Genomic DNA, 27,883 nt, shown 5'->3' with positions numbered 1-27,883 from the left:
ATGTGGCCAATATCAGACTGCAGTGTGAGCTGGTCCTGAACTGAGCCACATGCATAAAAGAACAATAACAAAGACTACACGCAGCACGCTGTCGTACGTGAACGAACACGGGTGCCATGGAAGTCAGCGTTTACAGTTTCATGTATAGAGTGATGTGCGTGGAAGGCAGCAAATTTGACAGCAGATGATAACGAGGACGAGGAGAAACAAGGAGAGCCAAAATGGTTAATTATGGCTTTTTCTGGAGCAATGGCTACTTCAGTACAGAGGTGTGAGGGGAGGCGGAGTCGGAGCCTTGTTCCATGTTTAAATTTACAGTTTGACTCCTGCCAGCGCAGAATTGTGACGAACGTCGAACAAGAGTGACGTAAAAGTTGCATGCATTCCGATGTGACAGTTCAGACGCGGGTCACATTGCAAAAAATCAGACCTGTATCTGATTTAGGAGCACGTATGAAAGTGGCACAAATCAGATTTGAATGTGATTTGTGCTGCTCACGCTGCCATGAAAAAAACAGACCTGAGTCACATATGAGCAAAAAAAAATCAGATTTGGGCCTTTGCCTGCAGTGTGAAAATAGTAGGAGTACTACAGTCATTAGAAATGTGGTCAAATCTCTCATTGTAGATCCAAAACAGCCGTCCCAGGTCACACTTTGCTAGTCTCATATAGCCAGATCTGTCTCTGTAGCTGTGGAGAATAGTCCGTCTGAATGCATCAAAAGACCACACTAAGGAAAAAACGCTCTTGGTTTTTTAGGTAGTAATTCTATGAACCGATCATCTTTAGCAGCGCTTAACTCAGGACGCATCAAAGGCCCCCCTGCAAAAAGGACAAGGAGGGAGGTTGTTTTGATGGAGCATGGAGAGGGAGAACACTATATTTCATTGGCGGCAAATGGTAGGCTTACACACATAGTCAACATCATGTGAGTCAGTCTATCCAATGGCCATTTCAGAGATTTGGCAACCAAGGATAGTGTGAAAATCTACACTACACAATGTTAGGAAAATAAATACACACAAAACAAACTGATGGAGTCTAACATGAAGCACAAAAAAGTTTGCTCTCGTCGTCCACGTCCTCTTGTGTTTTGACGCTTAGTGGTGCATTGCTTTGTTGCATATCCCGAACCTTTGGTGCAAACAGTGGTGCAGATGGATGATGTAAGCTGGTGTGATTTTATAAAAGCCTTCTTAAATGTGATGCAGGAGAAACAAACGCTATCTCTGACGTCAAGATGTCTAAAAGTGCCTTAACGTGACGAACCACACGACTGTTTGAGCCGGAAGTCATCTTTGGCTAAAGACTGTATATGTCTATTTAACACCGTCTCAGACGCGTCATTGCCGTGATAGTAACTGTGTTAAGTGTGCAAACAACTGGGAATATCCTGATATAGATGCATCATATAGAAACAGTATTTGACAATTATTTGGTTTGAATGAATGGTAAATGGACTGCACTGATATAGTGCTTTTCTGGTTTCTTTAGACCACTCAAAGCACTTTTACACTACATGTCTCATTCACCCTTTCACACTCGCATTCATACACTGATGGCAGAGGCAGCTATGCAAAGTGCCAATCTCCAGTCAGGATTTAAAATGGTCATCTCAAAGATCTTCATTCTCTTTGGCGGCACCGGGTGATAAACGGTAATTGCGGGAGCACACTTCCCAGATATCCGGACAGTGTTGCATGTGTGACGTCCACGGTTGCTTGTAACTCTTGATTTTCCTCGCTGAGATTAGTACTTTAACCATTCAAGCTTCACACACTGGTGGCCATGCCTTTGGGAACAATTTGGGGTTCAGCGTCTTGCCAAAGGACACTTTGATGTGTAGACTGCATGAGCTGGGGATCGAACCACCAACCTTCCAATTGGGAGGCGACCGGCTAATCGACTGATCCTAAGCCGCCTCAAGAAACGAAACAATATGTCCGAAAATAGTCCTGGGCTGTTGTCAGTGTTATGATTGGACAGATGAGCACAGGAAGGAGTTCTGGCTCCATCTTTCACTATGGAATAGTTTTACTGGTTTATGGGACAACAAAGACAAAGGGACAACAAAAGATAATAATCTTGTTAATGTTAAAGACCTACATGGTTAAAAACTTCACTTCACTGGAGGGGGTCTTTAAAACTGATGACTCAGTCTTATAGAAACCTTGGGACCTCCATCATGTCCACTGGAGAGTAAACCACATCACCTGAGAGACCTCAGCCTATCAACAATCAGCCACAGAATACACAAGGCCTAATTCAAGTCTGTTTAACTGCAGCACCCCTCACATTTGCACAACAAATAGCTAGAATTTGAGGCTATTTCCTCATGAAAAAGGCTGTTCCGTTGTTTATCACAGTCCTCTCAGCAAGCAGAATTTCAACACACAGCTCGACTCACTGAAATTATAAAATGATGAAAGCACTTTGCAGCGCGCAGAAATGTTCCTGAGCCGCTTCCTGGTGAAACATCTTAAATGTATCTATCAAAGTCTACCCGAAGAAAAACACTTTGTTCGCCGCAGTGTTTGCTGAAGTGTATTAAAGATATGTAAATATGAAACAGGCTTGTGTTGGAGTCCTGTCATAGTTCTTTTCATGCACTTTAATGTGCGGGGCTTTGGTGTAAAACAGTGCTTTTCCCTCTGTGGTCATGATGAAACTTAGCCGTAAGTGCTCTCGCTGTGATGAGCGAGACAGACAGCAAGGGAGGCTCTTGACAATAGGGCTGATGCTACAGTATATGAGCGTGTGTGTGTGTGTGTGTGTGTGTGTGTGTGCCTGAAAGTGTGAGACATATTGTGTAAGTGTGTGTGTGTGTGTGTAACCGATGCCCATTTGAAAGCCGGGCGCTAGTCTTTCGTCCTTCAATCGCCAATTAACAAGGGCCCATTTAATTGCAGTGGTTTGGGAGGGCATACAATTACCACTGGAGCAGAACCAAGCTAAACACACACACACACACACACACACACACACACACAATTCTTCTTAATGAGCGGCACTATCAGCTCTCCTTTCTTCCTCTCTTTCATTTGCATTTTGCTCACTCTCTCCTCCTGCCTCCTCCTCACCCCTCCCGCCTGTCTGCCGAGGCGTTTAGATTAAACTCCTCCTGTCGTCGTCTTCTTCTTCTTCCTCTTCTGTCTGTCACTTTCTGTCCTGTGATGTGTTTCCTGCAAAGCTGTTAACATTTCACACTTTCTCTCCTTTGTCTCAAATGTTGCATATCTAACCCTGATTTCTTTCCTTTTATTTAATAATCTTTCTTTAGTTTTACTCCCTCTTTTCTTTAACCCCGTTTTTAAACTACTTTCTCTGATAACCTTCCACATGTCCCTCTTCTTTCCTCCGTCATTATCTTATTTTTATTGCAATGAAGTTGACATTTAACCGGGCAGAGAAACAAACATATACATTACATTCACGCCTTATTTAAGTGCACATTTTCTCTAGGTTATACTCATACAGCTAACTGCTTTGACCCATGACTCCTCCTTTTCTCACCCATTTGCTTCCTCTCTGTCTTGCAGGTTCCTTTAAAGGCATGTGTAAGCAGATAGATCACTTCCCTGAGGATGCTGACTATGAGGCGGACGCTTCAGAATACTTCCTACGTGAGTCCTTCTTTCTATCCATTCATCCATTCACCCAAAAATGTGTTGTTTACATTCATCCATTTATGCCTGTAGTATATCTGGTCTTTTGTGTTTGTTCCTTAAAATTTCTCCTTTCCAATAACCATATCAAACACAGTGCAACATGCTTCTGCAGTGTCGCTCATTTCATCAAAATACTAACACAATTAGCATAAATTAGAACAAAAAACAAACTATAGACTTTAAATATGAATCAACATGAAATTATAACAATAGTTTTAAATAGAGATTATATAAAGTCGGACGTTCAACCACCCAAACCAACTCCTGATGAGGATCTTCTGGCTGTTTGTACTGCATCAAATTACATCCTTCTAATCTTTGCTCACTTCATCCGACCGCAAGGCCTCCATGCCTTACAGAGGGGGTATTATGCCGTTTCACATTTTACAATGTGTTACAATGTTGGCTGTCCGCACTTTACGTGGGTGAAGTTTCAAATCTGTAGGTAAAAGTATGTCGGAGTAATCCCCTGCCAAAAAAGTCTCCGTCTGCAGGCTGCTGTGAACGCTCGCTTTCACACAGACTTCTCCAGACGCTTCACTTTGTGATGTCACAAAGTGGAGGACGTCTATATTTGGGCATCTGCCCGAAACGCAGCAGAACTTCCTGCCCCTGGCACAGTTCAAGGACATGGCCACCCGGCAGCTCAGTCTGCCTCAGAAATGTTTTGCACCCCACCGCTCTGCTCGACGTTTGACAAGTTGGTTCAGAATGTCCTAAAGACATCAGTGTTTAGTTTTCAGAAGGAGAAGAGCACCAGAAGTTCATTTCAAATCGAAAAAGTGAAGTTTGCTCTTTGCCGACAGCTCTGTAACACGGCCACAGAGTAGGAGGCGTGCCTCAAACACTGAGTTCTGCCCCTCGGCAGGCTTCGTAGAGCTGGCCAATCAGAAGAAAGTGGGCTTGTAGGGGCGGGGTTTCTTAAAGGGACAGCGCTGACTGAGTCGTTTCAGGCAGAGGTTGAATGAGGGCCTGCACAGAGCAGCGGTGTGAGAAAAATTAGGAGTTTTTAACTGTAAATTATGCTAAGGTACTCCACAGGTATCACAGAGTGAAATATGAAGCTTCAATGAAAATGTTTCACCATACCAATACATGAAAACGGCTAACGATAACCATGATATAACCTGTATATAAGACATGGCCGTTTAGCCACCATAATGTCACTCACTGGTTTGTGAACCCGCTTTTTAAGCATGGAGGGTCAGCATTTTGGCCGTCGCCATCTTTTATTTTTGGAGAACCAGAAGTGACCATATTTGGACAACAGTGTGGCAACAGAGAAGCATGGTTTTTGCAACTAACTGAGTCTCCCCCTGCTGGCCATCAGAAAAAATAAGGGTTTAAGGCACTTTTGCATTAGCTTCACTTTTAAAACCAGAGGCTGTGTCCACTTTAAGAAATGGTCTAAGCGGCTAAGTCAGTTGATTATAGTATAGAGTAATGCCCTACTATCTCAAATCACTGCCCCTGATGACAATTGATAAGGGCCTTGTATCTGTGTAGAACCAAGATACAGACAACAGCCAATGCCCTGGCCAATTATGTCGAAAGTGAGGGAAGAGGGAAGTAAACAGAAGGGCTAGGATGAGAAGTTGTTGGTGACAGAGAGAAGCAAAAAGCTAAAGAGGAGAAACTAGAGAGGGCAGTGCAAACGGGGAGAGACTAGAAAGAGGAGGGATGGTAAGAGGTGGAAGTTGAAGGATGAGTATGAGGCCAGTGATGTGGAAGAGGAGCAGGGAAAGGCACCAGAAACAGTAACAAAGTCTTTGAGAAGACAAATTCTAAGAGGTGAAAGAGGACGAGGTGGCATGGAGAAGGAAAGACAAGGAGAGAGGAGGGTTGAGGAGGTGAAGGACAAGGAGTAGGGTACCAGTGCAGTGCTGTTGCTCTCCCAGCGGCTTGCCAATTAGGACACTGTCTTCTATAAATACTCCAGGCTCTGCTATGTGGGTCACACCTCTCCCTCTCCTCCCTCCTTCCATCCATCCCTTGCCTCCTCCCTCTTGCTTTCCATCCATCTGTCTGTCCATCTCCACTGAGGCCTGCACGCCTGTCTGACAGCTGGTGGATGGAGGCCGTGGGGTGGAGCGAGGGGATAATGGGGAACAGAACGGAGAGGGAACCGTAGTCGGAAAGTTTCTGAAAGTTTTAAACGAGTTTGTTTTCAAAAAGAATACACTGGAGTGAACTTTTTTTTTCAAGAATTTACGTTAAACCATGAAAAAAAAAAGCGCATTAGTATGTTGGCTGTAGGTTTTATACCTTTTTAACCGTGTTGGATTTCTAGGTGAGGTTTGAGACTTCTTAATGTTCCCTAACTCTAACCCTCTGTACAGATCAGTATCAACAGTTACTCTGGTATTTATTATACCCTGTGTCCACTGAAAGAGAGGTCACCAGTTTTAGTTTGTACATGCAGCTGTGTGTTATAATCTGGATCATGGAAATAAATGTCACCACCTATCGCCGATTGAGAGAACACCGTGATTGAGCCTGTGGCCGACTGATGAACGCCCTTGTATTTGCTGTAATACCAAAGTACAAACTGGGTTTCAAGTTTGTCTTGTCTCTGTAAGCACTGCAGGTAAATGGTTACGTTGCCATACCAACATGCATGGAATTTGTGCTTAAAGTTGTAATCTCAGAAGATCTCAGTTTCATTCTCTATGACGATAAACGGTAACTGCAGGAGCACACTTCACAGATATTCAGACAGTGTCGATGTGTGACGTCCATGGTTGGCTCCGGTTGTAACTCTTGATTTTCCTGGCTGACGGTCGCTTTCCTTTTCAGACTGTTTGCTTCATCTGAGCGTCGAGTTCGTTTCTTTTTCTTTGGATTTTCACTTATTTTTGAAGTTGTATCTGTAGTCATCCATCTTTTCTTTGTTTGTTCAGCCATAGTGGATGACTGTTTACTCGCAACACTTGTAGAGACTGGAAAAGCAGCCGCTTAGCTCCGCCTACCCTCTCTGGCAGACCAACCACTGCTGGCTGTAAAGATGCGTCACTAACTGGGCGCCGCTTGTGATTTTTTTCTGCGAAAGTCGCACCAGACACCCGGTCTGTAATGCTGCAAAGGCTTTCATCAGTGGGCCATAGGCTCAGTCACCATTGTGTTACCTCATTCAGCGATAGACTTAACAGACATTTATTTACATGAAAGTCTTCGAGATTATCACTTTTAATTAATTGTCCTCCTGTTCTTACTCTGTTTTCTGAGCACAACAACATTTTTTCCACTTGCACAATCAAACTGACTCGTGCGCTCTTTGCTTTTGGTTTCCTGTAATCTTCAGTGATAATCTAAGCTCATTCTACTGTTGCACTAACTTGGCATGCCCAATTCGAGGCATCCAAATAAAACAAGTGGCCGCTGAGCCGTTCTACTTGATTATTTGTAGGGTAGCTGAAAGAGGGGATGCAACTGCTCTTCCCAAACCTCCCTCAAGTCTCAAATGTTGATGCTTCAATGCCCAGGCTTCTTGTCTTTAATTCCAATCATGTAAAAAGTCTGGATTATGATATAAAAAAAGATTACATAATAAAGAAGCTCAGGAGGAGAGTAGCACTCATTCTTGACTCCGAGGATCTGGATATCTTCAGTGCACTTAAAGGTGTCCTTAAAAAAGTTAAGAGAGGCAAATCCAGAATGAACAATACGGGACAGAAAGCCAATTCAGTCATGTTCGAGATTTGCCTCTAACTCCGATGTAAACCCACGCAGAGCAATAATAGGAGCCCAGCTGTATCGTACTAATCGTTATATGAGGATATATCAATCATCCAAACAAATGACCTGTCTCCTTCAGATATATATAGAAAACAGGAAGTGGGTATGGATAATGTGGAAAGCCGTGTTTAATCGTGCAGTTGTTTCAAAATTCAAAACGCAAGTCTTCGCATTATTCGTGCTTTACCAAGAAAATATTCGAACTCTGGTGCATCCCTACTTTACACTCTCTATCTTACATTCTTTGTCTCTCTCTCTCTCTTTCCCCAAGAGTCTCTCCCTCTGTCTCTTGCTCTCCGAGCCGCCTCAACCCGCCACCCTCCTCTCTCTCTGGGTGAATTTGTACATGTGGTTATGTAAGGCCGAGCAGTCAGCCTTCCTCCTGCAGCAGTACTATCAGCTGCAACCACTGAGAGAAAGGACAGAGCCACCACCCCAACCCCTTCATTACAGCATAATATAGAGGACAGGGCTTACAGTTGACCATGCTGGTGTGCCCGTCTGAACCACCGAGCAGATTCATCAGAAATCTGGATGATTCAATTATGAATACAGACATTTATGTGTGTCGCCATAGTTACCTTCAACTGTGATCAAACAATTTAGGAAACGCGTTGGTTATGCAAATTCTTTACCTTATTAAATTATTCTTTTTGGGGTTTGAATCACATTAAATTCTAACTTCTATATATAGTAGGCAACGTAATGTTTAAGTGCCAATGCACTTAATGCACAGTGAGTGAAAACAGGACTTTTTAAATATTCCATAACTGTTATTTTTCAAAGTTATTTCATGACTTTACATCTGCTCTTAGTGCATAATAATTATAGTCCTACAGGTTTTTACCTTTGCTGCTTGGTAACTTATTGTGTGTCATGCTGCTGCTGGTGTTTGTGTAGTCTCACTATTAGGGTCTTTTTATGTCAACAGCATTTTGGACTTCATAATGAAAAATGAATTTATGCATCCGGGGATCAAATACGATGAAGATTTCTGATACACTTAGTAGATTGACTATATTTTATTTGGAAAAAACCTGCTGACCAGGGGAGCACTTATCAGTTGCTACTTGAGGGATATATTCAACTGTTAGAAAGTGGCAAAAGCATGAAAATAGCACTTAAGGCATCAGTCTAACAGGTGATTGTAGGTCCAACCAAAGCTGGATTCAGCAAAATAACATCTATTGTAGAGCTGCACGATATATATCGTTTAACAATCACAACTGCCATGTGTGTGAGACAGTCACATCGCAGGACGTGCAAAAATGAAGCATATTAAGTGAAACACGCTGTATGCAAAACGAAAACAAGCCAGTTTCTTGTTTTAATTACTAATCTTCAGGAAAAGTCCGTCTGATTTCACATCAGTGCAGCCTTCATCAGAGCACAGATTAAACTGACCGCTGAGCTGCAGAGTCTGTGTGTCACCTGCCTGTAAACTGTTAACAAGCACGCGACACTGCTGCAGTCACAGATCATGTCGGCTGGATAATCGAGTCAGGCGCTCCGTTACGTGAGGTGGATTATAAGAGAAACTATACCTGTTCTCGCGCCTCGCCCCAGCGTTGGTTAATGCTGTGGCTACATAAACGGGCCGTTCACCGAGCAGACGTGCCGCGGAGTGTTTACTTTTAGTGGCTCACACGCGTGTGTCCACGGGAAGAAGGAGATGTAAGAGTTGGTTTCAAAAAGTTGCTGTCACATGGCTGATCACGCTAATTACACATATACATATATGAACACAGTTAGAAATGGTAGATGACATACCGTATTAATAACACAACTGCAGCCCACAAGTCTGTTTGTATTTATTTTATAAAGAAACGTGTCACTCCACCTGAACTATCTCTACTTTTTCATGTGGGTGTCTCTTTCACAAGAGTCTTTGAACCAAGTGTGGTAAAAGTAGGAGAGGAGTTTTGTTTTGTTAGAAGAAAATAGACTTTTAAAAGTCCTAAATAATAACATTTAGGATGAAAACACACTGCCTTAAATCTTTGCCTGTATTTTGTAAAATCGCAATAAATATCGCAGAATAGTTTTTTCCAATATCGTGCAGCCATAATATATTGTACCTTGATTTATTAACTCTTTTTTCCCTCTTATCATGATCTTAGAAGGAGCATGTAAGCAGTGAGAAATAAAGGAAATATCATGCTCTTAGTCAAATATTTAGAAAATGTAACACTGGGTGCTGGTTTAGCTCAGCAGTTAAATTATAGTAGCTTTAGTCCTCGATGCAGCAGCCCCAGGTTCGATTCCCACCCTCTGCCCTTTGCCGCGTGTCCTCCCCACTCACCCTTCCCCTGCTTCCGACACTATCCACTGTCCTCTCTATTATTAAAGGGATAAAAAGCCAAAACAAAATCTCCAAAAAACTGATGCAGGACACAAATCTTATCTAATACTGATAGTAGTAGATGTGCAAGTCTTACAGACTGACATGTTATTTGATTGGCAGCGTTCATTTCAATGAAAACATGATGCCGAGCACTTGAACTCACAAGCCCTCCTGAAAAAACTGCTGATACAGAGATATAATATCCACCTCAGCCTGCTATGAGTCTATGATGTCCTCCATTAGCCAGTTTTTGATGCATTGTGTATCTCTTGAGCTGTTTATCTAGTGATGCACATGAACTCCTGTCGTCATTGAACCCTGAGCTCGTAATTGCGTACAATTGCGTTCATGCAAAATTGGACAAAATACGAAGAATGTTTTTTGACATGTGTGTGTTCATGCTAAAAAACAAATTAGTTTAATTCAAATTATCACTACGGTGTCTATAAGCCACCATGTGTGTGGTTGCATGGTTGTGTGTGCTTGTAACAGAATGTATTTAGGATAGTGACTCTGTGTATGCAAGGTTAGATGGAAAGGGTGTGAAGTACATAACACAGTGTGTGAATGTGTGTTTTTGTAGGTGTAAGTGTGTGTGTGTAAAGTGTGAGTGTGTGTTTGTGTGTCCTATCATGCACGGAGCCGTTGAATGGGATTAGATATGGCCAACAGCTCAGCTCTGGCCCTAACTGGCTTGAACAAGGCACACTCATACACACACACACACACACACACACACACACGTTTTTGTATTTCAATAGTTGTGAGGACCTGAAATGATGTTTGCCTTAGCCTCTAACCATGACTATTATAACTACTAGCTAATTGTACCCTAACCAGTGGTCGGAGATGTAATCAGATTCTTTATTTAGCAGCTAGAGATACTATGGAGCAATGTTTTTCACATTCTGGTGAGCTAATTGAACATGTATGTATGAGAGCATGGTGTGATAAAAACTATAAAATCAAAATACACGGCAAATAAATGTTTCTCAAACATGGTTTCTGTCATTATAGTTAGTTCTTATCATGCTGATTTACGTCCAAGCGTTGATTTTTCTGATAAGGTTAGTTTTAATTAGTTATTTGATGCTGTAAAAAGGATGATTGACAGCTCTGTTGACAAATCTGGCTCCTGCAGCCGTTTTGTTCCGGATTAGCAGAGCAGAGGAGGAACGGCAAGAAGAGACGTAACTAAAACAATCACTACAATCATTGAAGTTTCCATATCTGTGAACGTCTGCTTCAGATCAACACAAGAAGCTGTTCTGCTATTAAACACGCTGACGTGCGAGATCCTGGCTGTTTTTTTTCAGTAAGTTACGTGTGTGTTTTGGTCAGCAGAAGTGTCTACGGTGACTTCACCCTCCGATCTCTACTGCGCAACTCTGGCTCCAAATGACATCACCATCGCAAGAATTTTGTACTATGAGAGCAGATGGAGACGCATCGACAATCTATATATACAGTCATTGGCCAGAATATACAAATATTACAGTAAAACTGTTTTGACAGCAAAATGGTTATATAAAAAACTACATTAATTTTTATACGAAATGACCCGTTCAGATCAATATATCATTGTGTTGTTGATTAAGTTAATGAACTGTCACTTTGGTATGTAATGCAGAAGCAATGGGAGGTGGATCTTTTTTCCAGTGGTATCTTATGTTGATAGAGAAAAGATGTTGCTAGATAAAAGACAGTATTTTCCATCGGAATCTAATGGAGAAAAAGGGTTAAATACTTTCAAATATTTTGCTACAATTGCCTTAAATGTAACACAAAATGACAGTATTTGTGTAAATGTACATAGTCAAAGTTCAAACCTTTTATTTCTTAATGCACAAAATGCTGTTTGACAAATGTCCTCACATGTAGGGTCCACCACTTGGTCCTCACAAAGATAGAAATACAAGAACACACACACACAGATCCCTGGTTTGCTGTGAACACTCTGAAGTGGAAGCCGTGCGCAGTCCTGCTGTTTCTAAAATTAGACCGCTGGATCTTCGTACATAATGCTAATACTCCGGATCGGGATGCTAGGAGACACGTGACGTCACCAACTGATGACATCATCCCCCTCACTGATGTCACCGCTGCTATTTTTGGGAGCCGAGTTGTGACATGGAGGCATATCACGATTAAAATGAGTAATACGGCATGAAAATTACTGGCAGGCTGCGCGAGCGCCCCGGTGTGCGTGCACAGCATCGATACAAAAACACACATACATGCAGACACACACATCTATCTTGTTATATGTGCATTCATGGCTCTTCCCTCTCAATAAGATGTGTTCATTTTCTATAAACGATTCTCCTGGTGAAAGCGTCTGTCAGCTTTACCCGGACACACAAACAGACAGTTAGTTATTCCCCTGTAGCTGTTTTGCCAAGTTCCCACTACCACATGTTCTTTGCTGCTGGGCTCTCCCACGTGGGCGAAATGTGTGTGTGTGTGTGTGTATGTGTGTGTGTGTGTGTGTGTGTGTGTGTGTGAGAGAGAGAGAGAGAGAGAGAGAGAGAGCAGATCGTTGCTGCGTGGGTAGTGTACAGTGTGTATGGGAAACACCCCACTTTGGAGCAGGAGAGTGAGGGAGTGAGTGGGTGGGCGGCTGATCGATGAGTGTGTTCACTTTGTAGCTTGTTGAGCTGATGTGTGTGTGTGTTTGTGTGTGTGCTTTTGTGTGTGTGTGACAAAGTAATAGGTGGGTTGCTGCACTGTACTGTAGTTTGTGTGTGTGTGTGTGTGTACTTTAAAGTGTGTGTGTGTGTGTGTGTGAACCCAGGGAGCTCCCATGGTGGTGTCCACCCCCGCCTCTATAATTCAGCCACAATTACAAGGCTCTCCTCTGCCGCAGCTAATGAAACCATAAGTCAGCCAGAGACACACACACACACACAAGCACACACACAAGCATATAAACACACACCACTGCAGCAGAACCAACCAAGCAGTGGGGGAAATAAAGGGAGGGTGAAAGTGTAACAGAGAGAATTAAAAGGAAAAGAGGTCTGAGAAAAGGAGGAAGGAGAGGTACAGTGTGTGTTTGTTTGTGTTCTGCCTCTGATTGTTTGTTATATAAGAACCATAGTGCACTGCACACATTGACTCACAAGGTACAAGAATGACAGCATGTCTCACACAATGTTGCTTAGCTTTGTAATGTTGCACAAAGATTCAACCAGCGTAAAAGTTTTGAAGCGCTAAACTAGCTTAGCATCAGCTTCTTACCACGTGTTTATGAGCAGGAGATGAAACATAATGCAGCTGATGATAAGTTGTTTTAATTAGTAACTTTAGGCCTTTATTATTGAAATATCAGCATCACTGTTGTCAAGATCCTCCACTCTCGCGCCTGGAGGATTGTTTCAGTATGTACAGGAATGATGGAGCGCCTTCCTAACTCTCATATCATTTAAAGAGTATCAGGTACATAATAAACCCCCACCACTGCATGGTCAGACTGGGAACCATTCCAATACTATTACAAATTGCTTACATGCAGATAATCAGCAGGTGACCTGTCCTGGGTGTATTCCACCTCTTTCTCCATATGAACTCAGTCCCCCTGCAGCCCTGCAGGATAAATGGATATAGATAATGGATGGGTGCATATAGACAACTATTGATGCCTTAGCTAGTAATTTCCACTTATTACGAACAAACTTCATGACCATTTACTAACAAATCTGAGCAATAATATTGCAAAATCTCAATATAGAAACAACAATGTTAAACAAAATGTAAATAAATGTCTGTTACGTCACTATCTATCGCCGAATGAGGTAACACAGTGGTGATTGAGCCTATGGCCCACTGATGAAAGACTTTGCATTTGCAGTATTACAGACTGGGTGTCTGGTGCGACTTTCGCAGAAGAAATCACAAGTGGCGCCCAGTTAGTGACGCGTTTTCTGCCAGAGAGGGTAGGCGGAGCTAAGCGGCTGCTTTTCCGGTCTCTGCAAGTGTTGCGAGTAAACGGTACTCAACTAGGGCTGAAATGATAAGTCACAGGCATCTATATATTATACTGTTTGCCTTGTGTTCTGCTGATCCAACACTTACTTGTGTGATATTATACATGTTACCAAATATGCAAGAGTACAAAACGGAAACAGTTATTTTAAAGTCTCAGCGGAAGTTATTTAGTCCTGCTGGATGTGTTTGCGTTGAACATGGCGTGGGCAATAAGGCAGTTATCGAGCAACTTTAAAAGAGGGTTTTCTTGTTGTATAAAGTACAGTTCAGATCAATGATTCGCAACGCAGCAAAACAGTTTCAGAATGTTGCAGAGAAATTTGCAGCGGTGTGAACTGGTTAGTTGCAGAGCGTCTGAAGCCGTTGCCTGGAGTTGCAAAAGATTTGACTTGTCAAATCTCCACATGCAGTTTTAGAACTGAATGATGTCGCTATTTCACTTCAGCCAATCAGGAAACAGCATAAATTGGCGTAGGCACCTTGTCTCTGGCGCTGCAGCAGCCAAAGACGGCTCCAGATCCTCTCTTTCCAAACTCTAGACGTTTATTAATCAATGTTACAGCATGTCACTGTCACTGTCATCCACTTCTTTTTATAACAGAAATGCAGCTAGTTAATTCATGTAACCTCGGCCTAATTCTAACGTTATAGTATTAACGCAGAAGTAGTGGGATATGTAAGTGCATCGTTGCTATGGAGACGGTCAGCTGTGTCTGTGTGCGTTGCGTTGCTTTGATGTGAACGGCCCAGTTTTAGAACGTTTACAATCAGATGTCAGGGGATTCTTTTGGCAGTTGCATCCAGTCTTGTTGCGAATCATTGATCTGAACTGGCCTTAAGAGAACATGCAAAGAAAAAGAAACAAACTCGACACTCAGATGAAGGCAAACTAAAAAGGAAAACAACCGTCAGTGAGGAAAACGGGCTACAACTGGAGCCAACCGTGGACATCACAGCTCGACACTGTTTGGACATCTGGGAAGTGTGTTCCCGCAGCTACCGGTTATCGCTATAGGTGCCACCAAAGAGAACGAAACTGAGATCTTCGAGATTACTACTTTTATAATTACAGTTTTGAGGAATAATCCTCACTGCGGGATTTGGTGGTGATCATTATGTTAAGACGTATGGCTCATACACCGTCTGTGAGAGCCACTAGTTAGTACATCTGGAAATAACTGTCGCCACAAGGCACGAATATTATTCTGTATTAGTAAACTACAATATATTTTACATACTTAACATCACACTTTATTATTATGTTCATATGAACAAACACCAAGTGTTACATGGCTGCTCAAAAATACATAAACACTATGTTTTACAGCACTGAAAGCACCACCTCCATCGCAGAAGTAATGCGATGAACTCTGAAGTGCATCAAGCCCCGACCATCAAAGCAAAGCAGCATTTGATTTGATGTCATCGTCTCTGTGGAGCTATGCACCCAACTGTTTGATGGGCTCATTGCTAATTGATCCGGTGCCAATTTGGAGTTTCTGAATGAAAAACTATAAAAGCCACAGCCACATGAACGCCTGTGTTCAACTGGTCTGACACACCGCTCTGCTGCCTTTAGAGTTTAGTACTCAATCTTACCTTTTATGGTAAAGTCCTGGACTATTTTTTTGTGCAGTCACTGCAATACTTAATTGCATCTGTTAAAACAACACAGTGTAGAAAAGAACTCTGGACTCTCCTCTGCAAAGCGGCTCATAATTTACAGCCGTCCCACAGTATTTAACCAAAGGCATTAAAGTGTTCAGGCATTGTATAAATGGGAACAACCAGCAGCCAACTTTGTAGACTCAGTGTTATTTCAGGCTATGGTACAGATAGCAGGAGCAAAGTTTCAGGCAGCAGGCAAAGACAAATATAAATAGCCAAGTTACTGATCTGTGTCGAAAACGTCTTGGGTAGCAGATACTTAAAATGTTTGACTTGCAAAAGTTGTGTGTGATAAGGAAGGATGCCCCGAAGTTTACAAAGAGAGTCCCACTAACAGGAAGTCAGAGGTTCAATCCCGGCAGCAGCCTCAAGCATTCTCGACAAAGACACTAAAGACATATTGTTAATCTCCACACACTGCTGCTGCTGCTGCAGCTCGTTCGCTCTCACCTCACTCCGTCTCTCTGCCTTCTCCGCCGTGATGTGCTTGGTGGCAGGGTGCGCCTGGAGGCCAGCGCATTTGGTTAAAAAATCTTCCTTTTAAACTCCCTGCCTTCTGCTTAAAGCGCCAGTGCAGAGAGGAACAGAGAGGGAGAAGGAGAGGGAGACAGAGATCGCTCCAGGCAAAGCAGCTTCACAGAGAAGCGAAGGCCTGCAGTCTTCTCCCTTCTGCTCTCGTCTCGTTTGCTTTTTCCTTTTCTGCTTTCAATACATTTTTTCTCCTATTGTTTTAGATTTTCTTTTCCCCATCACTTATATGCCTCCATTCCCGGTTTTGTCAATTTTAGATTCCCAGCACAGCTGCTTTTTTTTGTCCTGTACTGGAAAAGCAATTTATGGTCTTAACAGTCGCTGCTAGCTTCTATAACTTAATGCATCTCTTTATCTTTTCATGGAAGTAAGATAAATGATTGGGGTCCATCCATAAGATAAATTATTATCTAATACAGCGCTTGAGCTTAAAAGTTGAACACACAAAGCTCCCATGAAAATACACAGTGTGTGTAGTTACTGGTAATATGTGACCATAATGGATCGCTGCTTTTTAAAGGAAATATCTAATAAGCAATAGTTTCCATGAATGTAGTTTTATATTCTTAGTGAAGTATTGAATCAGAAAAGCTTTATTTAAAATGGGACAATTGATCAAACTTGCTCAATTCTACTAAAGCTTTTAAGCTCACAAGAGGTTTTGCTTTTGATTAAAAAGATTTGATGCGCTAAAACGGTTTTGGAATCCATTTTTCCGCATGTAACAAATAAAGCTCCGCCCACTCCAAGTGTTCCTTAAATCAGCGTCTCTCTCTACATGTCATGGCCAGCCTAATCTCTATTTAGGCAGGGACGTGGATTCCTGGGAAGGCAAGTGTTCTGTTTGAACTACGCTTGTAGTCAGAGTAATATTGACCAATCACGTATCAGCAGGCTGCGGCGTCCGTGAGGAAAGCAAAAGCAGGCGGAACGTAATGCACCATAATGACATCCTGACTGATGATTTAGCTTCTTATTAATCTCTATAAACAGACATCTGCATGTAAGCTCAGCTAACAAGCTGTTCTAGATCTAAAATTTAACTTGAGACTAATTCCCTTGACGCTGTGTCACGAAGGCCGTTCAGCATTTAGATTTCCCAATTTCCTCGAATGAATCAGATTGAGCCGACCTCCATTCAACAAGCAAGCATCTTAAAAGTTTTCTTCTCCTCTCAATGACAGACCTGACAAAGCTTGAATTTTTGCTTCTTACAAATCTGCATCATGATGTTGAAATTTGGGCAAAGGTAAGACCCGTTAATAACGAGTAAATCACAAGAGAACGGTTTCTCTTTCTGTAACAATGCAGCACGCGGAGAAGGATGTCTTAGCGGGAAGTCGTTTATCGCTTACCGCCCGGCACGTTCACCGGTGTCCCCAGAGGCGATATCGTCTCCGGCTATAGCTAATGGGATCCGACATTGTGGCCAGCCCAATCCAGAACCCCACAGAAAACCTCCTGAATGTGATCAACAGGAAGATGATGGTCACAAGCCATCGAACAAAGCCGAGCTGCTAGAGTTGACTGGTGGAGAGCATGCCAAGACGCATGAAAGCTGTAACTAAAAACCAGGTTATTCCACCGAATATTGATCTCTGAACTCTTCCTGAGTTAAAACATTAGTATTCTCTCTGACCTGCTCACTGGCTATAGCCCAATCAGATCCCTCAGATCATCGGGTATGAGCCTTAACCTAAAGTTAAAACCAATGCAGGTGAAGGTGCGTTCAGTAACTATGGTGCTGTTCTCTGGAACAAACCTCCTGACCTGAGATCTGTGGAAACTTTATGTTCTTTTAAAAGCAGACTTGGCTTTTCTGTCGTGCCTTTGACTATTACGTGTGTTTTTGTTTGCGTGTGTATGGACTTGTGTGGATTCCCTTGCGTGTACCTGATGTAAACACGTGTGTGCTCTTACAGGAATAGGTCAGGGAGCATACTTCGAATATATGTGTGTTGTATTGGTTAGTACAAGGACATTTTCTTTGTGTTTCTGGATTAATTTGTTCATGTGTATTTTATTTATGTGTGTGTTTGTTTGCATCTGTATGAAATGTGCTATACAAATAAAATTGAATTATGGTAATATAAAAGAAAAGTGAGAATATTATTATTATAAAAGTGAGAAGTAGCGCTGTTGCCTCACAGCTAGAAGGTCACTGGTTCAAACCCCGGTTTGGACAAAGTTGGCCTTTCTGTGTGGAGTTTGCATGTTCTCCCCGTGCATGCGTGGGTTCACTCTGGGGTCTCCGGCTTCCTCCCACAGTCCAAAGACATGCTCGTTAGGTTCATTGGTGACTCTAAATTGCCCACGTGGGTGTGAGTGCGAAAGGTTGTCTGTCTCTATGTGTCAGCCCTGTGATTGACTGGCGACCAGTACGGGGTGTACCCCGCCTTTCGCCCAATGACAGCTGGGATAGGCTCCAGCCCCCCGCGATCCTGAACAATCTAAGCAGTATAGATAATGGATGGATGGACAAAGCTTTACACAGTAGAATCAGAGAAGAACTTTTTTTTTTTTGCAATGGTCTGTTAATTTTTTTTCCAGAGCTGTATATAATGTAGCTCAGAAGACTAGTCACATCGTTTAACATGGTTTCTTTGGTTGTGGGCATGTATTTACATCGCAGTCAATGGCTTTCTACGCTTCACTGATGCGCAGTGGTGGGGGAAAATAGACCTGATGCGTAAAATGAACAGAGCAGCAGAAAGTACGCGGCTGGTGGAGATTGCAGCATTGAATAACACTGGAGCGGTTCTGTCACGTGTCAAAAATACACTTCAAATACATTGCCTGTGTAGATTCCCCTTCAGTCTGTAACATTACACAGTGCTAAGTTAGCAGCCATCAGGTGCATTCTAAGAGCCTTCTGCTGGGTTTTCTAATGAGTCAATTGCAAGAAATATTGAGAAAGAAGGAGTCAGCGAAGCTTCAGCTGACGAAACCTGCCTGCAGTCCTTCACTCGGTGAAAATGAGAAGTCTTTAAATGTCTTAATTCTCTCTGAAATCAAGCAATTGTTTAAAGCTCTTGTAGGAATAATGCCACTGTTTTCACTGTAAACATTTGTGTGCTCAAATTACGCTTGACGGGTGTAACAGCAGTAGCTTTAGTGGGTGGAGCTTAGGAAGTGATGAATAAAAACTTGATTACAAAATACAACCTTAGCCATATATTATGTGCTTTGTGTGCGTGTGTTAAAGTGTAAAGCAGCCAGCAGTGTGTCCACCTCTAGTGAGTGATAAATCAAGTGTAGTACAGGTGTATGTGTGTGTGTGTGTACGTGTGTGTGTGACAGGAGGCATTTCCGCTTACTCTGGAAAAAAAAGACGTGTGTCTGATTGAGCATACAGTATGAGGCTGGATAGAGAGGCTTTCCACCTTGAAGACAATTTGCCCTGACAGCACATGTCAATGAGGAAGCGGAGATGGGGTTAAAACAAATACGATGGGAGGAAGAAGAGGAGGGGAAGCTTGATGCAGTGCCAAGTCTGAGGTCACCTTAATATTTGATCTGCTCCAGTGAATGAAAACGTCTCCGTAGAGCTGGAGAGAGAGGAATAATTTGAATTGGAAATTAGATTTTAAAAGATAGATACAGGGATGGAAGAAGAAAGTCCGAAAAAAAAGTAAAGAAAAAGATAAAGTGAAAGAGAAAAGAGCCGGAGAGTTACCGTCATCATCCCAAACACGATCAAGGACAAGCATGAGCCACATGTCTTCATACACAGCCAGGGTGGAAGGTGCCGAGGCAGGAAAGGCTCTCTTAGTTAGTGTCTGGCCATCACTTTTATTAGATAGGATAACATTGTTCTCGAGAGACGTAAGTGCTTTAATGAAGTTTGACATTGAAGGAAAAACGAGCATTCAGACAATCAGACAGGTTGAGTTTTATCACTTCACTTCTCTCGAGATGTTGGCAAAAAGCTGCGTGGCGAGAATAAATACACTGGATCAAAGTTGAACCAGAAGGCACATTTTTCAAATGCATGAAGAGCTTAAAAAACTGCGAAAATAGTATCCAGGTTGTATTAAAATGATTTTACATGTATTGTACAATATCTGCTTGAAGTGGTAGGATCTCAGTTTGGTTCTCTTTGGCGGCACCTGTGGCGATAAACGGTAATTACGGGAGCACACTTCCCAGATATCCAGACAGTGTTGCATGTGTGACGTCCACGGTTGGCTCTGGTTGTAACTCTCGATTTTCCGTCAAATTTGTTTCTTTTTCTTTGGATTTTCACGTATTTTTGAAGTTCTGTAGTCATCGATCTTTTGATCTTTTCTTTGTTTGTTCAGCCATAGTAGATTACTGTTTACTCGCAACACTTGCAGAGACCGGAAAAGCAGCCGCTTAGCTCCGCCTACCCTCTCTGGCAGACCAACCACTGCTGGCTGATGGAAAACGCGTCACTAACTGGGCGCCGCTTGTGATTTTTTCCACTTAAGTCACACCAGACACCCAGTCTGTAATACTGCAAATGCAAAGCCTTTCATCAGTGGGCCATAGGCTCAATCACCATTGTGTTACCTCATACAGCGATAGATAGAGACTTAACAGACATTTATTTAAATTAAAATCTTTGAGATTATGATTTTAAGATTCTGTTGGTGCACGACGCATGAAAGATGGTGGATTTCAGTTATTTCACCATCAGTTATATTCAGTATTCTTTATGAAATTGATGTTTGTTTTAATCGTTGAAGTTAAAGATATTCAGTTTGGGCCATGAGAACCTACATTCAACCAAATATCAACGTCTAACTTGAGTGATAAAGTTTCAGATGAACCTGAACATTTATCAGTAGCAGAAAATCTCTAAAAGCCTCAAAGAGATAAAAGTACTTTTAATAAAAAAGACATTGGCTTTAAGAAGTCTCACTTATCCATTTCTGTTCTTGAATGAGAAAGTGCGAGCTAAAAAGGAAGGAAAAGATATCTATAACACTGAAACTGTATCAGCATGAAAACCACGTAAACAGTTCAAAAATATGAAATCGATTCCCTCAGAAAGCAGATCAAGCTCCGCAGCCACCGCAGCACCGTGACAGCCCCGAGGCCAATCAGCAAATCAGCCACGCAGAGGGCAAACAGAGAGACAGCTGATGGACTGACTGATAGGGGAGGGAAAGAGGGCAGAGACAGACGCGCAGTTAGAGAGATGGAGTGATAGAGCGATGGAGAAAGACCTGATAGAAGGAGAGGGACACACTGCCCAGTGGAGGAGATATCTCTGATACAGATAGAAGACACGACTTAGGAGACAGGAATGTGGAAAACGTTTATGGAAGTAAATATATTCAAGGTAGAGTTCAAGATATTATCAACCCTGATAGGATCATCTTGCTGATACATATTTCTTGTTTTTTCTAATTGGTCGCCTCATAGCCAGAAGGTTCGAACCCCTGTGTGGAGTTTGAACTTGGGTTCCCACGGGGTACTCCGGCTTCCTCCCACAGTCCAAAGACATGCTCGTTAGGTTCATTGGTGACTCTAAAATTGCCCGTAGGTGTGGTGAGCCTGAAAGGTTGTCTAACTCTTTGTGTCAGCCCTTTGATTGACTGGCAACCAGTCCAGGGTGTAGCCCCGCCTCTCGCCCAATGACAGCTGGGATAGGCTCCAGCCCCCCCTGCGGCCCTGAACAGGATAAGCGGTATAGATAATGGATGGATGGTTTTTCCAATTGACTGCATAACGGCTGACCATTTCAAACTTCTGGACCGACTTCCAACCATTGACTGTATATAAGAAGTGGATGTAGCTACCATGACGTAACCCACGACAACCGTTCTGAAGCCTCAAAATTTGCATTTTGGTTGTCGCCATCTTTGTTTTTATTGGAGCCAAAAGTGACCATACTTTGACAAGAGGGTGGATACACATTGGTACACATTCATCCTGATTGAGTGTCAGTCACAAGGGAGCCACACCCCAAAACTATCTATCTTTCTGTTGAGACCGTAAACTCATTAGGCAAATGTTAACTGAGGTAATAAATCAGGTGGGATGTCGGGTCTTCTTTTTGCTGCCGGTTAGGGTTAGAAAAGAACAAGAATAAAGATCGGGGAGGACCTATGGCTAAAATACAATTTACGGAGAAATGGCGCTTCACAGATAAAGTTGGCTTTTGTAAGAAGGCAACACTAATACGATGAGTTGCAGTGTTTGCTGCAGGTACTCAACCAACAGGACCTTTGCTTTTGTGGTGAACTCATTATCTGACGACGATGAAATATAAGCCCAGTCAAAGTCGGTTGCGTGGAGACCGGCTACTGCTGCTTGACTCACTGACTCTCACATCACTAACAATTAAAAACTTACACTCCATTCATATCATCCATCATTCTTTTTTTCCATTTAGCTTTCATACTCTTTGTGAAATCAATAATTGTATCCTTCAGTGGTGACAATGAAAAGTAATGTTGCCTTCATGTGTGTGTGTGTCCAGGCGCTGTAAGGGCCTCCAGTATCTTCCCTATCCTGAGTGTGATCCTGCTCTTCATGGGGGGGCTCTGCATCGCCGCCAGCGAGTTCTACAAGTCACGCCACAACATCATCCTCAGCGCCGGCATCCTCTTCGTCTCTGCAGGTACAAAGGCAACGAGATGGAGGAGGCGAGGAAGGGGGGGAGTGAGGGGAGGAGGGACTGGATGAGGATGGCAGAAGGAGCAGGAAATGTCCGAGTGAAAGTGTGAAGGGCACAAGTGAGAGAGGAAGCTTCGGGAAGAAAGGGGGATGCAATATTGGCATTCATTTAGTGTTGTGTTTCTGGCCAACAGAAAATTATAAGTCAAATATTAACACGTCTTACTCTTTTTTCTTTACCAACTCCTCTTTAGCTGCTAAATGCCATCTTCATTCCAGCTCAGAAATGATCCATATTTGCAGCTATACGAGTTATCTGTACATGTTCTGCCCCATATACAGACATACATAATAACACGCAACACCTTCCACATCACACAGTAGTAAAAAGAGCAGCTTTAAAAGCCATAATACAAGAAGAAATACATTTGAGAACAAAAGAACAGAGAGGCACAAATGTGAGTCTTTTGGAGCAGCTGAAAATGAGAATGGCCTGTTTTGGAGATCACCAGGTGATGCGTGGCGTAGGTTGTGTACCATAAAACAATCAGCCTCAGGATAAAGCTCGAGCAACAAAGATAGTCCAGGTTGCCATTTTGCCGGAGCATTTTTGTGTTTTTGTGTGTGCATGCGCGCGTGTGTGTGTGTGTTTGTACTCTGGTTCTAGGCCATGGCCTACTGTGCTGCACTAGATAACTAGTTCCCCTCCAAGTCAGAAGTGAGAGATGCAGTTCTCTCTGTTTCTCTCACTCTCTTTCTCACTCTGTCTGTCTCTCTCGCCCTGTTGCTAGGCTAAGAGGAGGCCACTGGGATTACACTCTAAAAATAAGGTGTCCCTGATACTCTTCTGCTCTGATCCATCTCAATCAGGCCCTCACAGCCCTCGCACCTCAGCCTGCTTTTCTGTCTCTGTATGCAGTATTGTTTTCACCGTTTGTTTGCATATCTGTCCTTTTGTCTGTCTGCATGTCCGTGTCGTTTGTATGAGGTACGTTCAAAAAAAGAGGAGGCAGACAAGGAAGACGAGATGGAGACGAATGATGGAGTTATGTTATGAGTTTAACAGTGAACACGTAGGAAAGGCTGGGAGAGGTAAACTCCATGAGTAACAATGGCAAGGTATTAATATATATATTAAAAGAAAGGGAGAGAGAAACAGAATAACATGACTGAAAACAAGTAGCTGATCAGGAACATTTGAACACACTAAAATTATTATCATTGTCTTAGATTGGGGGACAGATGGGCTGCAACTTTTTCATCAGATGACAGAACTAACTTTACTTTTGTGTCTGAAATAAGATCAAGAAAATTAAGTTAGAATTTGAACTCAAACTTGACAATTATCAAGACTTTTTTGCAAATGACAACATGACAAGAGTTAAAGCTGAAAAGTTTTATATCTTTGGATTGTGCTTCTGTTAGCAGATTATTTTTTTTACAATGAATGGTTAAAAGTTAAGATGCACACCTGTTAAACGAAGTTGTGGCAATGACATTTGCTTTGATTCAGAGGGTGTCGAGACGGACTGTGAAGCACATATTTAGCTGCTTAAGTTAAGAGCTACCGTAGTTCCTACTACGATGTAATACAGTTGTGGATATCAGTGAGAAAGTTCTCGAAATATTGGAGTCGTTCACCAGTATCAGGTTCACATAAGGAAAATTCCTTGTCTGATTTTAAGAGTCACAAAGAATAACATACGCAGTGCATCTTTTATTATCTTTATAACTTGCAGAAGGTGTTTGTGATTTTCTCTTGGCTTTGCCACAGTGTGCAGTGGAGGTCCAACTGAAGTGTAGAATCTATAAATGTGTCACACTTAATGACTGAAGTTTGAAACTATAACGGGGTGGACCCACTGCACTCAACCAGTTGGCCTACACTCGCATTCCACCCATCCTCCTTGGTCACTTGTTGGCGTGACATGAGTCTTTCCAATCCAAACATCTCTCCACAAGGTTGTTTAAGGAACACGTTTTCTTAACATGTCGAGGCAGATGTCTGTTCAACATGAGTCGAGGTTTCTGCCTGTTAAAAACACGTTTGTCTGCCACTGGTGCCAAAGTGCTGCTCATGGTGGATTCATGTTGGGTCTCTAAATAATATAAAAAGAGTACGGTCTAGACCTGCTCTTCTTGTGAAGTGTCTTGAAATAACATGGGTTATGATTTGACGCTATACAAATAACATTTGATTGATTGATTGATTGATTGAAATGTTACGACATAACGAGGGAGAAAATGCTGGTAAAAAGTGACACCACCAGCATGGGGCGCTAGGTATGCCAGCACGCAATGAGCAGCAAGTCAGCCGCTCTCAAAACACAGTGAATGGGACAGAATTTTTTGTCGCGTTATTTCGCACCGCAAGTCTTCACTGGTCAAAAATGGCAGAGCCCAGCCCTCATGGACCCATGAAATTGGTTCTGAGATCCCACTGGACCCAGTCATTTAAAAGATGATAAATACCCCATCTGTTTTTTGAGTGAGACATTATGGAACCTAATTTTATTTAGCTTTATTTATTGCCACATTATTGTTGAGACGGGCTTAACCACTTAGCAAACTTAACATCATTAAGTCCTTTCTACACCTTGCATAAAGGAGGGACAGACAGGAGAGGCGCTGCTAGGCTTCACCTCATGTTATATTCATTTTCTTTTAGCTTTTTTTTTTCACATCAGTGAAGAAGGTATCCATCTTTCCTCCGCTCCACCGCCTCCAACTCACGAGCGCTGCAGCTCAAAGTTTTTTCACTCTACTGAAGCTCTTCTGATCTGATCCTAAGTCAGCCTTCACTCGTGATCAGTGATGATCAAGGGTCTTCTTGGATTTATTACTCATAGTAACAACTTCAGCCACTATAATAGGAGGGGACTAGATTCAATTGACCCTGATAACACCTGGACTCGGGTTGGAGTCCAAGGGTTCGGGTGAAACCCAAAAAGAGACCTGCTTGAAACCACCTTTGGGTGTTGGTAAAATCCAAACTTTGATTAATCAGTTCTTCTACTTTTCACAGCTGACGAAGAGAATAACTGTGACGACTTTGGTTGTTTAGTGTGTGGGCCTACTTGAGTAAGTGTTTGGCCTTGATTTAGGTTTGATCTATTCTCTCTGCCTTTTTCCTTGTCCCAGGCCTGAGCAACATCATAGGAATCATTGTGTACATATCAGCCAACGCTGGGGACCCTTCCAAGAGTGACTCCAAGAAGAACAGCTACTCCTACGGCTGGTCCTTCTACTTCGGTGCCCTCTCCTTCATCATGGCCGAAATGGTGGGTGTGCTGGCCGTGCACATGTTCATCGACCGCCATCGGGAGCTGCGTGTGGGGGCCCGAGCCGCTGACTACCTCCAAGGTGCGGCCATCACGCGCATCCCCAGCTACCGCTACCGTTACCGACGCCGCTCACGCTCTTCGTCCCGCTCCACGGATCCCTCGCACTCCCGCGAGGCATCTCCAGTGGGCCTGAAGGCCTTCGGGACGCTGCCCTCCACTGAGCTGTCCATGTACACGCTGCCCAAGGGCCAAACGGGCACCCCGACAGCCACCTATAACTCCACGGAGAGGGACCACAACTTCCTGCAGGTCCACAACTGCATTCAGAAGGACCTGAAAGACTCAGGCGGCAACTCCGCCAACCGACGCACCACACCTGTATGAAACTGATAGAGGGACCTCAGACACTAAAAAAACGGAGGGAATTTGTGGGGAGGCGGCAAAAGACAGATCATGGTGTAAGGAGACGGAAAGAGGCTTATAGATAGATGGGGTGAGGGGGTGGCGACAGAGGGGGAGTTCTTTATGCTCCACAGCACCTCAGATGATCACTGAGTTTCTGTTTAAAAAAAAGGAAACAGAGAAAAAATGCATAAAAAAAGAAACATGCATGATTTTCCCATCTACCATTGTTTAACGAGTTTTGAACATGTTTGTAAAGATTTGAGGGGGAGGATGGGGAAAGAGGAGTCGGGAGGGGGGGTGGCCGGTGGTTGTCTGTCTCGGGGCTGTGGAACAGTGGAGTGGTGGGCTGGGCCAGACTGCCTGTTAAAAGGTGAACTTTATATTTTTTACTCTTCCTCAGTCTGACGAAAAAGGGCGGCGTAGTTGACCTCTCAGCCCCGCCTATGATCCCGCCCTCGCGCTACCATCCCACAAGCCCCCCAACACACACGCACCCTAACCTCCCTTAACCCCACTCCTTTCTTTAGTTGCTGTATCTTCTTGATTTCATTCTTTATTCGCATTAAAACTGTGAACCTTTGCGGTGTGGGACTTTAGCAGGGAGAAATTCAGGCCGCATAAAAGAAAAAAAAAGGAAAAAAAACACATAAGTTAATATATGTATTGATTATATATAAATATATGAATATATATGTTAATAAATCATGACTAGACTTCCCTGGCGCAAAGATATCAACAAGAAAAAAAAGAAAGAAAACAAAGTAACCTACATGTGAAACTAAATCAAGTCGTCACGGAAGCCAAACCAAGCCGGAGGATTTTCGTCGTGACTGGCTCATTTGAAGGGCAAAGGCTCCAGCCTACTTGATAAACTGATATTGGTTAGTATTAGACACATTATTACATTCTTTTACAACAGAAAAAAATCTTTTGGCCTTCCGCCGAAACCCTGGCAGCCATCGTTGTTCAGGGTCAACTAGAGGTGAAAAGTTGACCTCGCTTTTTCTTTTCTTTTTTTTTGCTCCATAAAGGGGCGGAGTGAAGAGAGAACTCTGGGTAATGGAGGATCTCTCAGCAAACTTGATCAAGACTGTGGACAATGAAGCGTCACTACTGCCAAAGACACAAAGTAGTGCGTGAGAGAACATGGCTACCAGCGAGGTGAAGCTAAGTGACTCCAAAAAATTAAGAATTTACATGCATGCTAATCAAAATCATCCGATCTGCTTTTAAGGAACCTATGTTTTGAACAACTGAACAATGATACCATGTAAGGGCAGTGGGGTGACAAAGTAGAAATTAATGTTACAGTACTGTGTCTATTTCAATTTTCTTTTCTTTTTTATTTTTAAGTGGGATATTTGGGTCGGGGCTTCATTACGCTTGAAACAAAAAGAACAGACTTTGGAGAACGTATCAAGGCTTTTTTTAACAGAAGAAAATTTTGCCTTTTCATTTAACTTTATTTTCTCAGACTCTCACACAGCCTTAGTCTTCTTTCTTTTTCACATTTTTTCTTGTTCTTTGGTTTTGCGTTGTGTTGTTGTAAATGAGAATTTAAAAAAAAGCGTAATGTCTTTCAAGGTGCCAAAACTGAATGATTCTGAACTTGGATGCATCAAGTCCTGATGACAAATAAAAATTGAACCCCCCCGTAGGGAACAGAATGAGT

The 27,883-nt window shown here is 42.7% G+C and overlaps 1 protein-coding gene across 2 annotated transcripts in view; it reads left to right on the top strand.

Annotated features, from left to right (window-relative positions):
• LOC138594546 (voltage-dependent calcium channel gamma-2 subunit-like) overlaps positions 1 to 27,883 on the top strand; it is a 78,588-nt gene extending 50,705 nt beyond the window's left edge. Inside the window, exons 2-5 of one of the 2 annotated variants that reach the window (XR_011308445.1) lie at positions 3,541 to 3,624; positions 22,386 to 22,526; positions 25,664 to 27,092; positions 27,243 to 27,883. Coding sequence is in view for 1 of the 2 variants with exons in the window: in XM_069665679.1 (XP_069521780.1) it covers positions 3,541 to 3,624; positions 22,386 to 22,526; positions 25,664 to 26,190 (752 nt within the window). In the remaining variant the exon portion in view is untranslated. Of the gene's footprint in view, positions 1 to 3,540; positions 3,625 to 22,385; positions 22,527 to 25,663 lie in introns of both variants that reach the window. The other variant, XM_069665679.1, reaches the window with a different exon arrangement.

This window comes from Semicossyphus pulcher, unplaced genomic scaffold, assembly GCF_022749685.1.
Source record: "Semicossyphus pulcher isolate SPU_LCO1_2020_fin unplaced genomic scaffold, fSemPul1.0.p SCAF_17, whole genome shotgun sequence".
NCBI classification, from domain to species: domain Eukaryota; kingdom Metazoa; phylum Chordata; class Actinopteri; order Labriformes; family Labridae; genus Semicossyphus; species Semicossyphus pulcher.
The sequence above is the reverse complement of the archived record's forward strand: the minus strand, read 5'-3'. Positions and strand labels throughout refer to the sequence as shown.